Source organism: Epinephelus fuscoguttatus, linkage group LG11 (assembly GCF_011397635.1).
Source record: "Epinephelus fuscoguttatus linkage group LG11, E.fuscoguttatus.final_Chr_v1".
Taxonomy (NCBI): Eukaryota; Metazoa; Chordata; class Actinopteri; order Perciformes; family Serranidae; genus Epinephelus; species Epinephelus fuscoguttatus.
In genome coordinates, this window is record NC_064762.1 from 27,793,505 (window position 1) to 27,810,118 (window position 16,614).

General features: G+C 40.2%; 1 protein-coding gene across 1 annotated transcript in view; it reads left to right on the forward strand.

Moving 5' to 3' along the window:
- tbc1d32 (TBC1 domain family, member 32) overlaps positions 1-16,614 on the forward strand; it is a 102,421-nt gene that overhangs the window by 54,273 nt on the left and 31,534 nt on the right. Inside the window, exons 28-29 of the mRNA XM_049589643.1 lie at positions 880-963; positions 14,547-14,628. Of these exons, the coding sequence (XP_049445600.1) occupies positions 880-963; positions 14,547-14,628 (166 nt within the window). The remainder of the gene's footprint in view (positions 1-879; positions 964-14,546; positions 14,629-16,614) is intronic.

A 16,614-nucleotide genomic window follows, 5' to 3' on the forward strand; every position in this document is an offset into this window, starting at 1 on the left:
AAGTCATGTAACTGTAGTGTAGTTTGTTCATAGCCTAACATTAGCTTTTTACTTGTGGTGATTGCATTTATGCCTTAATAATCATAAAAGTGGTGTTCATTTGTGAAGATTATCTTGCTGAACAAAAAATGTTAGTGTCATGAACTTGTGTTTGCCACAGAGATTACTTTTAGTAATCCAAAATGCAATAGAAAAATCCCATTGGCTGTTTGTCGAGGGAACCAGGGCGATACTAACTTCCATGTTGGCCTACAAAAAAAATGTCACCCCTGCTGCACTGTATATGCTCCTGTGCCACTGTGTTGTTGTAGAGTTTATTATCTGTATTAATTTTACAGGAGGCCTCATCACCCTGTGTTGCCCTCTTTACTTCCACAGCTATATCTTCAGTAACTGTCGGTGGTTTCTTTGCACAGCAGCGTGATATGACACTAAAAGCAGTGTTGTCAGGGTTTACTCAGGGACAGTCAGGCGCAGTGAGGCCGTAAATAGATGAGAACGGATGCACATTTGCAAAGTGTGGTAACGGTGTTATTGTACATGTGTTTTTGCAGTTGAGGCCTGATCTTCTGTGTCAGACCCTTATCTGTCCTAGATTTAATGCTCCCCCATCTCTGATCTATCTAGCATTTGACTAGTGACTCTTTTGACCTTTCTTTTATGCCAGTGACTCAGTGATTGCTACATTAAACACACATACTGTATGGTTCAAAGGAAATGTGCCTTTCCAGATGAGTTACGCTGGCTGCTTAATAGTGTATATAACAGGATGTTATCCACGTTCTATAAATAGTAGAGCTGATGTATTTGAATATGGCTTTGGTTTATTGTAGCCGTACTAGCATAAATTTTATATATGTGTCTGTTTTTTATCCTCAGTGCTGGCTGACCTTCTGGAGAAGGTTGTGGCCCATCTATCCAACTCTGCCACAGAGTGCTTCTTCTCTCCGGCTCAGTACAAAGGTCAGTGGAAAAGAGCTATACATTCAGTTTTCTCTAGACAATTTAGTCAAAGGAAAATAAATAAAGAGTACTCTGTGGATCAGTGAAGTAAGCCAGGATCCTTGTGTATGGGATATAAATCTGACTTCTGTTTTCACTCTGTTCTTGTTACTTACATTAAGATATTCTGTGGGTAAAAGCAGGATTTCATTCTTCCAGCGTTTTATCATTACTTATATTACAATGTAGTCTGGCAGCATCTTTGTCTTTGAATCCATGTTACATACATTTCGCCTTACAGTAGTGCTAGTACATATATACATACATGCATAGTGTGCCAACACCTTACTTTCGTGGATTGCATTGCCACTGTCACTGTGTTGTTGGATATGTTGTTGTGGCAGCCTGACCTTTAAAACCCAAATGTGCGGTGAGGGTGAACTAGGAATGTCTAGAAGAGGGCCTCTGATGTTACACAGAATCTAAAGCCCTCTGAGACAGATCCTGTAAATATATTTGACATAGCATGACTTGAAGTCTAACCCTAACATTCATAGTGCGTTTTGCTACATCCCCAACTGGGGCTCCTGACTCAGCAGCGGGTATCAGCAGGTCTGATCAGGACTGTAGCTTCAGGGGAATTGTCACAGTCGTTCTGAAAAAGACACAGGGCTTTAGCCAGACTGTTTTTGGAAGGGGGAAGAAAACTGTTCACCCTGACTGGAGTTGGTTTCTAGCTATGGAACTCTCAAACCTGACAGACATTAATGCATTTTGTTTCAGCGTATACCAGTGCTGAAAAATGACAATAAAGAAATAAAAAATAAGTGTTTATCTAATAATTATCAGTCTCTAGTCTTCGATTAATTGGAGCAAGTATGTTGTTTATGGTCTTCTGTTTGACAGTGCTTTGTCAGATATGGCAGATATGCAGCAGCGTGCTTCAACAGCATGCTAAATCTGCACATCTATCTTCACAGAGCAGATAGATTTCTCCTGCTAACATGCACTGTATGTGAAATATAGATACATTATAATTATTGGGATTCATGTATTTTTATTATTAGCCACAAATCTTTGACCCATGTTGTTCATAGCTGGACTTTTAACAGTATTAACTTAACTGGTAGGCTACATCACAACATTGTCGGAAACAACAAACACAATTAAAACAGAAACAAATCCTAAACCATTTATCTACAAATCAAACATACTTACTTGTGAGAAATGCTCAAATATCAAGAAAAAATGACCAAATCAACAAAATCTGTGTAGGCAAAACCCTCAGTTACAACATGGTTTTGTTACAACAAAAACATGGACTCATTCATCACGTATAAAACAGTCAATAAAACAGGTTTTTCAACAATTGTAAATCACCATAACCACAAGTGTACACAAACTATTAGGGCGTTAGGTCCAGTAGTTTGCCAGATTAATGGCAGACAGACAATACACACACACAACCAAAGGCATAATCACATGATAATTGTTGAGTTGGTGCTCCCAATTATTAAATGTTTATTTGTTATTTTGAGTTTATGATGGGCAAACTTAATGTTATGTTATGTTGATTGATTGATTGATTGATTGATTGATTGATTGATTGATTGATTGATTGAGGAGTGACTGATTGACTGACAGGCCAGCTGTCTGATATCCAGTGTGGGCGTGTTTAATAAAAGCCTTGCACCCGCAGCTGAGTTCAGTTGTGTGTAGGTGAAAGGGGAAACAGCAGAGCGTCTCCGATTCAAGTTTATTTCTTTCAGTATATTCTTTCATCCTTGTATTTGGTGCTTGATCTTTTAACTTTTGGGTTCACAATGCTGAGCCGCTGTATAGCCTTACTCTGCCAACAGTAAGACTTAACAAAATTGTTTGCACCTGTAGAGGCCTCAAAGTGATTTACCGTTTACATCGCTGCTTTTCATTGGCAATGCTTTCTCACTCCGAACTCATCACATTTTGGCGTTTGGTCACAGACTTTCCACATCGAGATATGGCGTACAAGGTACCCTGGGTGCATTGGTTGTTGACGTTCAGCGATGCCATGTCAATGTCAGCCTGTTACACGTAATGTCTGTTTTCAAAATATTGTTCCAGTTTCACAGGAGATGTACAGTTTGCGTACAGTCTCTTTCAAAATAAACGTACTACATCATTACAACTCTACAAACTTTTTTTTTTCCCTACAAAAGCTCGTGGTTACGTTTAGCCAACACACGCACATGGTAAAGTTTAGGCAAGAAAAGCACGTAGTTGGGTTTAGTTAAAAAGAACTGAGTTTGGCTACAATCTTATGGACAGCGAAGTAAAAGTAGTAGAGTAAAAGTTGGTGGTTGTTGGACCCATCTATCCCCTCTCCTGCCCGCCCCACACAGACTTTTGGTTGCTCGGCCATGTTTCCTCCTGGTACTGCTGGGCGCTGTTACATAATAATGGCAACTGGCCATGTATCATGCAAATGTGTTAGGGCAGCTTTTTTTGGTCGGTATCTGACACTGGAAGTCACTGCCCAAGCACAGGTATTGGATGACTTCTGACTTTTCTAGTAACAGATTAACACTTTCTTAAAGTCAGTTTTAGCTTAGACATTTCTTAAGTTGTAATGGTGCAGTCTTATTTAGTAAATCACCAAAACTAGCTAGTAGTTACTAAGAACTTAGGAAGGACTTTACACACAAACATAGTGATGGATTTATGAATAGCTGGTGCAGTTCAGTCCAGGGGTGGATGGGTGAGATGTTGAAGGTTCTGAATATTGTTGAGCTGTCTTTGTTGACACACCTTTTCAATGTAACATGGAAGTTGGGGACAGTCCCTGTGGGCTCGCAGGCAGGGGTGGAAAGAAAGTAGAGAAATTCCTCCTCATTTTCAGAGCAGTGTTTTACCCCAGGTTAAAATTTGTTATGTTTCCCATATCAAACGGGTGAATGATTTCAGTAGGTTGGCTTGTTTGGTAGCCGGTGGGCTAAACAACCTGATCAGACTGATGGCAGCCAGAATGAAAGCTGCTAATTAGTGAATACCCAGAAAAACTTCTGAACTGAAGTACTAATTGCATATTTCTCACTCTTATACAGCTAAACAGGCCGTGACAACCTCATGCCCTTCACCTGAAAAACTCTTTATACAAGTTATAAAAAGTAGTGTTCTGCTTATATTACCTCTAACTTGGAGCAACAAATCCCCTCCAAAATCCCCTTAGTAAGTGTTTCCAGCTTAGATGGAAATAGTCATTTAATGTTTAATGAAGTTTAACATGATACCTGAGACATTAGTTTAGATAATCACACATTTAAAACATACAGTGTTGTGTGTTTCAAATCAGTTCATCACTGGAAATAATTAAAACTACATCTGAATTGCATTAACGGATGTCCCTGCTCAAATAGTGTTTTGATGTCTGTGCAGTCATCTGGCACTGATTAGCAGTATTATTATAATTATGATACTGCCGCTACTTTAAGCACTGGAGGTGATGAACCCAAGTGCAGAGATCAGACAGACAGTCAAGTACCTTTTTTAATGCTTTTATGGAGGGCAAAACAGCAAAGAGGTTTACAGCAACAAAAACTACAGCGCAGAGCGAGAGCAGAAGGAGAGAAAAGGGGACAGCACAATGATGACTGTAGATAAATAGGCAGATTGGTGTCATCTGGTCAGCTGCCTCTCCCTGACTCAGCCACTTAGAAATAAAATAGACATTTATTTACTGTAGGAGGCTGTTATGATTGCGACTGGTTAATTAAAGCATCACATTGCTCATGTGTTGGAACCTTCACTTCATAGGAAAAGGTGAGAACACAGGGATGTAACAATAAGGAGCTCTTCATTAGTGCTGCAGGGTTAGGACATCACTTTAATGTGTTAGGTTTAACACATGGTCATTATATAAGATGTTGTAGAGTAATCTTTTATCCTGTGGGAGACTGCATTATAATGATGATAGTTAGCGTTATTTCAGGCAGGACACAATGTCAAGCTCAGCTCACATCCCAGCTACATCAGCTGATCTCAAACAGCCCATTGAACTGATGGAGCAGTTGATTGATGGAAGGGAGTCAGCTGATAGATCACATGATTCCTTTCTATGCAACCAATTGGCAAATCTCATTCAGGGCGCCCAACTTAAACTGCTCTGGTCTGCCTACTGTTGCTGCTTCCTCTGCAAGATGCTTTGCAACCCACCTCCACCCCAGCTCCTCCTTTTCATGCTGTGTCTGACTTATCAATGAGCGTGTTTACATGGACAGTTTAATTCCCTTTTCATTTTGAATGAAAGTTCATTCCTATTAAAAGTGATCTTGTAAACACCTAATTTGGAATGAAAATGGCCAATGCGATTGAAAATTCAATCCGATGTGAGGGGCTGGAATATTCCGTTCCTAATTCTGAATGAAAGACTTTCTCGCACTTGTATACACTCATTCCTCTTTTAGTTCATTCCGGTCTTTCTACGCATGCTCGTTTCCTTGCCCTTATGGCGCGATGACGTATATAGCACACGTAGCAACGGGCTGAGATAGAGCAGTTGGACTCGTTGCACTTACCGGTTTCCATTTGCCAAAGCACGGTCATCTATCTCCCTTCTTCGACCTTCTACCTCCCTTCTCCTCCTCAACAGACGAAGCATTAGCAGAACAAGGTTGTTGTCGTACTGCTGCTTCAAGAGTATAAGCAAAACAAGCCCGAAAAATGCACTAAGAATGGCGTCGTCAAGCATCTTGTTATCCGGAACGAGGACTATACAGTGTTTTCTTTCGGTAAATGTAAACATGTAACATCCGCCCCACCCCCTATCCAATCAGAAACCTTCCCTGCCCCAAACCTTGCGCGGACCCGAATGCAGGTGATTAAAAGGCGATTAAACTGATCTCCCGTGTAAAACCTCATTCGGAACGAATATTTCCCATGTAAACTACCTGGAAAGACTTTAATTCTGAATGATTTCATTTGGATTTATTTCATTCTGAATGAGAAGCCATCATGTAACCGTAGCCACTGTCATTTCTGTTTGTCATTGATGCTGCTCTGTTCTGTTCTCCAGGGGTCTTTGCTGCTGCTCTCCCTGCCTTAAGCTTTCCATGTAGACACATGGAAGGGCAGAGAGGTTTTCTCTTTCTGCCTCAGGCTTTCCTCATTTGCACGTGGAGGGGCAGAGAGGTTTGCTCTCTCTGCCTCAGGCTTTCCATGTAGGCATACAGAAGGGCCGAGAGGTATGCTCTCTCTGCCTTAGGCTTTTCATGTAGGCGCGTGGGAGAGGCTTTCTGCATAGGCCCGAGTAAAGGCAGAGAGGCCCCAGAACAGAGTCTTACTGCCAAATATAATACTGCAAATGGAAATAAAGTTTTCTTCAAATAATATTTACCTGACTTAACCGAGGATGATCTCCATGTGTCTTGCAAAACTAGCACCGTCCTCAGCAGTGAAGACTCTCCAGCACTTACTGTGCTACTCAAACACTCTGAATTTTTCCAGCTTTACAATTTAATGAAATGCAAATCCCTTGCTGTTTCCTACTCAATGAACAGTATGTATTTTAATACAGTAAATGTAAAAGTTACTTGTCCAGCCAGGTGTCATTCATGTAATATTACATTTTTACTGGGAGTAGAAAAATATAATCAGTATCAGACATGCCAAAATATAACAAAATATAGACATTTATATTTCAGAAAAGCTCAGAGTTAGATTCTATTTTGAGCTTAAAACAGAGCACTAGAGAGAGTACAGAGATGACTCTGCAGAACAGAGTATTCTTTTAACCGTAAGAATTCAACAAAATCAACACCCCCAACACTATTGTATTTAAATATGAGTCTATTACATTATAGCCAATACCCACCATGGGCATTCAGGCCATTAATAAAGGGAAAGTGGTCATGAAAAACTGATGAGCATTACCAGTACATTTGTTATAAAACTGCAAGCTACTTTTTGTTCTTTTGAAATTTCTATGGTTTTGATATGGTGTATGATGAGAAGATAAGATGAAAGCCTTAGAGGATGAAAGCTCAGCTGTCTCACACATCTGCTGATTGTAATTGGCTATTAGACGACTCGTAGCATCAGTCTTAGCCATTTAGTCTGTCTCAGTACACCTGTAAAGATGTGACCAGCCTAGCTTTTAAAACTCAGAAAACGATGTGACTGTCATGTAGTTGTACAGTTGTGCCAGGATTTAGAAGCTGTCACTCTCATGGTAGCTTCTCTGAGAGTGACAAATTGATATTGTCCAACTGCAGCTATGTTTATTCCACTTCCCATAATGGTCCTCAGTGTATTAAAAACAACTAAACTCTCTTTAGTTGATGTAATTATAATGACTTCAGTTGATTTTTAGTGTTGACAAATAAGCATATTGTATAGAAATGGCTCGTCTTTTGACCATGATTTTACTTGTTCAAATAATAGTAAGGCGAGGAGATGAAGACCCTTGCATTTTGCTGTTACTGTAATGGCCAATCAACATGAAAATAACAAGATTTGTTTGGGAGATTTGAGAAGTAAGTTGATGTGGTATGTATTTAAAGTGCTTTACATAAGAGAAAAGGATATGAAGACAAGATCTAAAAGACAAAGCGATATAAAATACATTTGTAGGATTGAAAATAGGAGATATGCATACGCTAAACTGAATAAAATAGAATAATAACAAGAATTAAAAAGGCAGTGCAAGATGCACATAAAAACACAAAAGTTTTAAGCCTCAGATTAAAAGAGCTGTGAGGTGAAGCTGACCTCAAGTTGTCTGAAATTTCTTCCAAATATGATATGATGAGGTACACCATGAAACAGTATGACTTTGTCAACTGTCAGAGATTCTTCTACATTGTTAGTGATATTTAAAGTGTTCCTCAAATTTCTCTGGTTGTATTAAGCCATAGAGGACATTGTTGCAAATCAGTGAACAGGACTGATTCATGGCAAGATTCCATTTCAAAATGATTTATGCATCCATGTGATGAATTGCCTTGATTTGTGAGGTATCTGATTGGTTGTTTTGACATTCCTGTCTAGTTTTATTATCCACAAACTTTTTTTTTTTTTTTTTTAAAAAATCACATTAACAGCATTACATGAATCTATTCTAGTTGGAGGTAAAGACTAACTATAGTATTTTTCAAAAAAAGTGCTTGTTTTGCCACTAACTACTCAGATTATTATTCAAAGTGTCTGATGACATTATAAATGGAATCCTTACAGAGGTCGACCTTTTTGTTAAAGAGTAAAATCCTTTTTATTTAACCAGAAAGAGCCCCAAAATTGCTATCATCAAATCCACCAGACTCAACTTAAAGAAACTGTAATTTTAGTTTGCATAGAGACAGCAGCATATTTTCACATCTAAGTGGGCGAATAATGGGTTTATTTTAACCAAATCGGTGTCAGTGATTGTTGGAACGGTGGAAAGACAAACCAAGACAGCTTTTGTGAGTTTTAATTTGTTTCTGTCGACTTTGAAAGAAGTTTGCTTTATGATGATAAAATTAATGTTTGTGTAAATGGAGTCTGGTGGGTTTGGCAATGGCAATTTTGGGGCTGTTTCTGGTTAACATAAAGGATTTTACTCTTCAACAAAAAGGTTTATCTCTGTAGGAATCCTTTCCATAATGTCAGAGACACTGAACAATAATCTGACCCTGTCAGTGGCAAAAACAAGCAATTTCTTTGAATGTACACAGATGGTGCACAAAAGCCCTTAGTGTTTACCCTGGTGTCTGTTTCACAGCTGCTGGCTACAGCTTTACCACTCAGTACTGGACCAGTTGAAGAAAATACGTGCTCCCATTAGTAAAATATGGGAAAATGGGGTCCAGGTTACCCTGTAACTGCTATATTTCACAAGACATAAGTACTTTTGCTACGGTTACATGTGATTTAATATGTTTTGTATGGTAATTTAGAGCAGCAGGTAAGCTGTAGGATAGACCTATGTTTGAGATTTCATGCTTGTACTTTAAGTGGATACCTGCCACCTTCATCCAGAAAGAGCATTTTCCACAGTCATGGTGTATTAGTATTAGCTGTAATGCAGGTTTTTGAAATAGTGTGCAGACTTTGACCGACCACATGAGTATGTATGTTTAAGTATTCAGACAAATGTCCTAGAAGAAGAACAGATAATGCATGAGACTAAAATAATTATTAGCCAATCATTTGTGGCAAGAAGACAACTAATAGAGGGAAGTGTATGTGTGTGTGCAGCGTCTCTAAAGGTACAGTCTAAGTAATGAATAATAGTGATTGTATTCAGTGTGCTTTTCTTTAGTATGCTTTTTTCAATATGGAGAAAGACTGTTCAGTGAGCCTTTCTTCACTGAGGGTTGAAATATTTCCCCACAGTGTATTAAATGTCTTTAATCAGTATCAGTACTGAGGCATGTCTCCTCTGAAGCCACACTAATGAAGAATCTTAATTCTGAGTGTTTGTTTTGATGATTTATTTACCCAAGATCACTCACACACTTCAAAGTTGTTGATTTTTCCATTTTTGACATTCATTTCTTTAACCTCACTACATGTTTAGAAATAAGTTACACTAATTTACATATTTTTTGAAAACACTTTTTATTGTCTGGTCCTCCAACATTTTATACATTTCATCGGCAGGAATTTTTCTGACCTGTCTAACAGAGATTTGTATCCTTAATTCACAATGCAGGGGGACCATGTTAGCAGCATGAAAGAAGTTATAGGATGGATACACAAACTTTCTTGTAAAGACAAACCTACAAGAAAGGACATTAGAGACCTTGTGATGTTGGAGTCTTGAAGAAAAATTCTGTTATTCCTTCATCTTGTTTGAATGAATATGATTTATAGTTGCAGCTAGTTAGGTTGTAAGCAACAAAGATCCAAAGCTTTTCAGGCTTTTGTTTGCAATAATTATCTTTACCACTGTTTAAATAGAATCACGCCATATATGGAACAAGGAGTAATTAAAGATTATATCTGAGGAGATATAAGCAGCTGGTTTGGTAGCTTCAATGGCTAATCAAATAGGCTGATATCTGTGTTTACCTTTGTTTGAACTTTTGCTGAAGTTTTTTGTGTTCAGAATCTGAGTCGGCAAGGACAAAGTTAGCAAGTTGTGTATTTCAAAAGTTTAACTGCTGGACACAAGTTGTCTCCTACACCATTGTGCTGCCCTACATATTTTCCTCCTACCTGTAATGCCTTTTTTCAGTCTAGATTGTTTTGTTATGAGTTGCAGAGTGTTGGAGGTATTGGCCATAGAGATGTCTGCCTTCTCTCCAATGTAACCCAACTAGATATAGATAAACTTCATGGTACTTGGAAAAGTGCCAAAAAATACATTTAAAACAGCAATGTCTCTTTCCAGAAATCATGACACTCCCCCGACCTCGTTGTGAGCAGTTTCATATCGGGCCTGTTTTCTGTCTACTGAACTATACCCGCCAACCGTTTCAATGTGCAGAAGGAAGTGTGCATGTGCTCATGGATGAGAGACTCAGGCTTGTGACGAGATGGAAACATTAATGGCATCCTCCTTGGCTGAGCTGTCATGTTAGCTAGCTGGTGCAAAGTGAGATGCACACGTCCCTCTGCACATTCATACGGTTGGCAGGTGGAGTTCAGTAGAAAGAAAATAGTTCCTAAATAGCTTCATAAGAAGAAAGTCCCTGGAAGGTCTGTAGATTATCTTTAGCAACTGGGTCATGATTTCTGGAAAGAGACATTGCTGTGGAGTTTTCCAAATGTATTTTTTTCGAAATTGATAAATAGCACTACAGATATGAGGGAAAATATGTATATTTGATTTTGGGGCAAACTGTTTCTTTAAGGTGAGCACAGAGACACTGCAAGTAAACATGAAACAGCCCTTTAGTGTCAAACTGTGCACTATCATCATGTGGAAGTGCAAATGAAGTGACAAAAAATACCACATTTTTGAGCAGAGGTGGTGTGAGTCACTAGTTTTGAGGAAAACATAGGGCAAAATAATAGCATGTAAATAATAAATCTTGGGCAAAAGCAAACAGCACTTGTAAACACTCTCATCTAAGCTGCTGCCTTTGGTCAGACAAGTTACAAGTTGACAGAACATCCCTCAGTCAGTCCCGTTGCACAGAAGCTGTTGTATAAAACCTGTGACACCCTGAAAACTGTTTTGCACCCTCTGCTCCAGCATCACACCAAGAATCAGTTTTTGAAATTGCCATATTAGCCCACATCTCTGCATTTTTTTATTGCTTTAAAATGAAGGATCTCTGGTGTATTTTCTATTTCATACACATACACATGCACACACTGCTTTTCCATTTTCCCCTCCAACATTACTCCTACCAAATAGCCTCAGAGGAGACCAGGCGGCTGTCATGGCTCTTGTTGAATTCTGCAATCTACCAGTTATATGTGTGTGTGCGTGTGTGTGTGTGTGTGTGTGGCGCAGGGGAACGGGTGGTAGGCACCTCTTTGTGTTTGATTGACGTTGACTTCACTCTCTGCCACTCTGCCCTACTTGAGTGCTCCCATTGTATGGAGAGAGCAGACTCATTTGGCAAGTATTAACCTCTGTCGGAGCACTGTTCTGAGTTGTATCTCCTCACCCTTCATGGCCATGACTCCTAAAGGCAGCTGTCCACAAATCTCATTTATTTCAGCTGTCTGTTGAAATTGGGTGACTGGAAACAAAGAGAGACCACCTTTATGTGCGACTGTTACATCTCAATAGCTCAGACAGAGATCTGTGTTTTTTCCCTAAGTAGATCCTCAATTAAAGACATTTTTCATCTGATTTCTACCTTTGGGAAACAAAAATACCTGAAAAACCATGTCAGTTCAATTCAACTTCATTGTTAGTATACTTGCATAATAGGTAAAAGAAGACAGTTGTAATTGTTGTAAAATGGCAGGATAACTGTACAGTACACAGTACAGCTTACATGCAGGGAGCAGTTAACGGCCAGCTGAGTTCAGTTAAACAACAGTGTTTAAAAAAACTGTTTCTGGGCTGCAGTGTATGTAAAGGGCTGTTGAAAAGGTTGTACTTAGCTACTAAGCTTGGATACTTGAGTGTTTCCATTTTATGTAGCTTTATACTTCTACTCTAACATTTTATATTCAATTTTTCCTTAAGCAGTATCACATGAGAGCACTTCCAAAATCACTTCCTTCACTGTGACATTGCTTTAAAAAACAGTTCTACAAGCATCATTTATTAGTTAACAGTAGAAAGTGTCAACTGATTATCATTTGTTTGTTTATTTAATCATTTATTTGCCTCCACCAACACAAATCGTTCTGCAACTGATAGGGCTGGACTGTTGCCTAAATCACATTCCTGCACATTAGCATTAGCTTGCTTGTTTGTGCAGTTTTAAAGCCTGATTCATGGTAGGGCACTTTACACCTAGTTTTCAATTTAAGCTTCAGCAAAAGGTTTTAATAATCTCCATGATAACCCCCTGCAGAGACCCCCTGTGTTTTTTAAGCTATGAGTCTATTCCTGTCATGTTTCGTAAAGCCCAATTTGCACAGACCGCTGTTCAAATCCAACAACTATCCCACTGTGAATGTCTTTTAACTTTTTAACAGTATCTATATTGATTGATCAGCTCCCAGTCTGAGTGTGAACAGGTTTCCCTCACTCACTACAGTGTTGCTGGGAAGTAAAATCAATGAATCAATACAAACACTATTGATCACTTCCCGTGTGGCTGACACGAGAAATATTTTGGTTTAGTAATGTCAGCTGTCAGTCACCCTGGTGAAGGCAGTTTGGCCGGGCGCTGTCCTCTCAGCTCCTCAGGAGCTGCTGCTGACAGACGGCTGCTTCTGTGGACACAGACGCTAAATGCAGGTCAGAGTTGGTGTGGATTGAAACCTCCACATGCATATCTTCATAATATAATTTAAGTAAAGTGTTTGTTCTTGAAATACTGGTATGTTCATCTTTTTGACGCTAAGTTTGTTACAATCTAAAACAGTGGTTCCCAGCTGGTGGTGCAGTCCAAAAGTGGGTTGCGGGGTTTGTTTATAGTAAGTTTATTCAAAAAAGTACAGTGATTTTCTGGCACAAGGTTTTGATGCCCTGTTGCACATCAGCAGATAAAGTTTGCTCGGTTGTCATGGACCTGCAGGTACTGAGCACCTTTAGGACCTCTCCTCCATGTTAGCTTGAATGTTTAGCTTGATTTTGTGAAGAGCTGCTGATTCAAGATCTACCTTCCCTATTTGCTGTCTTGTCACACAGTCTTCATCAGAGAGAAATTACAGTTTTCTGCAGTCTCAATTTACTTTTAAGGCTGCACACATTTGCCTCCTCGTAGATGTTGTGGGCTCATCTTAAATTGTTACAACTAATGTCAGAGATGCATTTCATACGCCATCTTTCAACAATTCATCTTTGCAACAAAAGTTAAATGGTTGTGATTATAGTTATTACAAACTGTAAGATAGACTGCTGGGGAGACAGGATGAGAGAGCAATGAGAAGGGAGAGAATAAATACAACAACAGAGCATTCATCTCCATTAGACAGTAATTGCTATCAGCAAGAGGTTTTTGGAGATGTTAATATGTGAGGGGAGAAGGTTGGGAGACAAAACACAGCACTAGTTGTTCTAGCACTGCTTCATGTCTCCATCACAAGCTACTTTCTATCAATTAATACAACATCTGATGGCCTGTGATTAATCCACATTGTTCTGCACTGATTTTTCGATGGTGGTGATGTTGAAGTATCACTTCGATATGTAGATTACAGCCGTTTCCTTTCATATTTCTGCACCATTAGTCTGTAAATTGGATTTGAAGTTTTCCCTGCCTCTGATGCTGCCTGGATAATACTTCTTCTATTAATTGTTGAATCCTCTCATCATCTTACCACAAACTGTCTGAAGCAGGGGATCCATTAGCCCAAATGTAATAATATTCTTTTCCCCAAAGTCAGGGAGCTGTGGAAACATCTTCCAAAACAAAATATGAGTGCTCCCGCAGTTATTGCTTCTTTCATCGCTCTCTCCACACAATTACAACTGTAACTCCGAAAACTAATATATTTTTATGATTCTGCACACTTAATGGTGCTAAGTAAGAGCCCATGAGAGCAGCTGCTGAGACTGATAGCTCAACGATCTGTACAAAGCTGTGGCATGTGGATCTAAAGCTGCCCTGCTGCAGCACTTTCAGCGGCTGCAGTATCTCGCTCCACAGATAAAGATAAAGTCCTGAGATAAAGAGCTTTCTCACAGGGCTCAAAATTTCATACCGTATTTCTTCCAAAACTCCACCACACTCCTAAAATCACAAGTTATGACTCCACTGCTCTAAACCATCAAATTGATGCTGTGAAATTACCCGTGGCTGACTGTTAGTGAAATTACCCAAGTCACCTTGATGCCGTGCTACCTCGCAAACATCACAATTAAATGCCAAACAACCGCTGTAAAACTGCCAACTACGAAATTACTTAGACACAACATCACATCTGTAGTGCCTTGAAAGTAGCAAGCCATGATACATTGTCATGTTTTTCCATTCTTCACGGTCGTAACGCATCTCGAGCCATATCCCCTCTCTGGGTACTGATTTGCTTTGTAATAACCACCTCTCTTCACCTATCTTTTTAATCAGCTTGTTTTACAGCAGAGGAGAAGAGTGTGGAGAGCACTGTGTTATCATCTGTGGAGCAGCTGGGAATCAACACCTGTCTCAGGTATGTACAGTAAAGTGTTTTTCTATAGCTCATAAACCTGTATTTAATTAGACAGTGTTCTGACAGCAGCAACCTGGGAAGGAAGAAACAGCCTGCTGTGTATAAACTCATATACTCACTGAACTGCAAGCTATATATCGTAGTAACTTCAGTATCCACCTTAAAAATAAAGACCCTTTAACAGCTGGATTGTGCTAAATCAGGAGCATTTACACCAGTTTGATACTTGGAAAGAATATAAACATTTCACTCAACTTTATGCTACTATGTTTTAACCAACAATCTGCTGTAAGTCATTTATAAACCTCAAATTCAGTCATTCTGTCCTCTATCTTACTTCGTTGATTTGAGTTTCCTGAAGCTAAAAGTGCATTGGTGACAGAGCCACAGCAGTGCTCGAACATTAACCTATATTTAAACCACCTCTAAAACTTCCACTAGAGTTCACTTCAATCATGAACTTTAGAGCAAGCAATTTCACTCTGACATCAGAGCTCACCTGAGAGCCTCTTTCCCAACATGGCATATTAGATTCAGTCTCCCACCTTATTTCCCATTTCCATATCACACTGAGCCCTGTCAAAAAATGAACTCATGTAAGCATGTTCTCATACTATGCAGGATTTTCCTAAAAAACATAGTGACACCTCTCAATCATCACTAAGACCCACCAGAAGTGTGTGGCGATGTATTTTTCTACAGGCACTCTGCCCTCAGCCTTATTTTGTTATTGCTTCTTATTTTCTGTGCTCAAGACTTTAATGGGCATGTACCCCCACAGCCCCCAGGTGAGGTGGGGACTTCATAAAAAGGTAGCAACCAGGCACCAGACCATATACAGCAGGAATCCAGGAGACACCGCGCAGAAAAAATGTAAATTTTGCAAGGCGAAACGTTGTACAAGAGTGAATCTGGGGTTGGCTTTTACTTTGTCGAGTGTTTACAGTCACATTGGGCACTTTTTGTCCTCTATACATGCCATCTCTTTAGCCCATATAGTAATTTTCCATTCACCCCACCTTGTCACCAAACCTACCTGCCAGCCTATCGCCTGTCCTCTCATTTCCCGCTCCTGCCCGTCCTCCACACCTACCTCATCAGGTTTAGAGCTTAGATCGGGCCCAAAAAAATCCAGCCTGACCCCACCAGAGCCTGTGCATATTCTGTCCGAGCCCTGCCTGGCCTGTTCCTTTAACTGTAATTATGAGCCCAAGCCTGGTTTAAACCCGACATGTTTTTTAAGGATACGAATGTGGACATTGAAGGCTGACTCACGCCTTTCTTTCCATGGCAAGCCTTCGTCATGTGCCTCTGAAGTGTCGAGGTCCCCATCTTTTTGCTGTCATATACCAGCATTGTGCTGGACTTGGTACACTCGACAAAGCCGACACACACGTTTTCACCATCAGCAACTCAGTAGCACTATCAAGGGGAGCCCCCCCCTCAGGTGTGATTAGTTGGTTCCATAGCCTAGGTCTATTATGAGGAGCCCAACCCATCCGAGCCCGAGGATAGTGGCGGGAGATTACAGCCCGACCCGGCCCATGGTCCGCTCTAATCAGGCTGACACCGCTCACCTGTGGATCATTACCCCCTGCCACAATAAAGACGCCCGCTTCACAGACACCCCTTGCCAGATTGTTCTTCGCCTCATGCATGACTTTCTAGCATTTCTTTCTTGACTGCTTGTTCAGTATCGCCCCTGCCCATCTCTGACTCACCTGCTTCATCTGATCCCCGATAAACCACTCTGCCTTCCGTCTGTCAAGCTGTCCTCTGTCTACGGCCGGCTTTGCATCAGAGAGGCTAGTTCCCCTGAGTACTCCTGGTGTTGGAATCTCAGCTTGTCTGACATCGCTCTCTGCCTGGCACCTCTCGTTCGCACGCTATTGAACTGTCTGCTGTTTGTGTGCGCCTGGCGGACGCCGGCAACTCACCTGTGTGCTGCTACAGCTTTCCACACGGAGAGCTGCGGACTGATTCTGT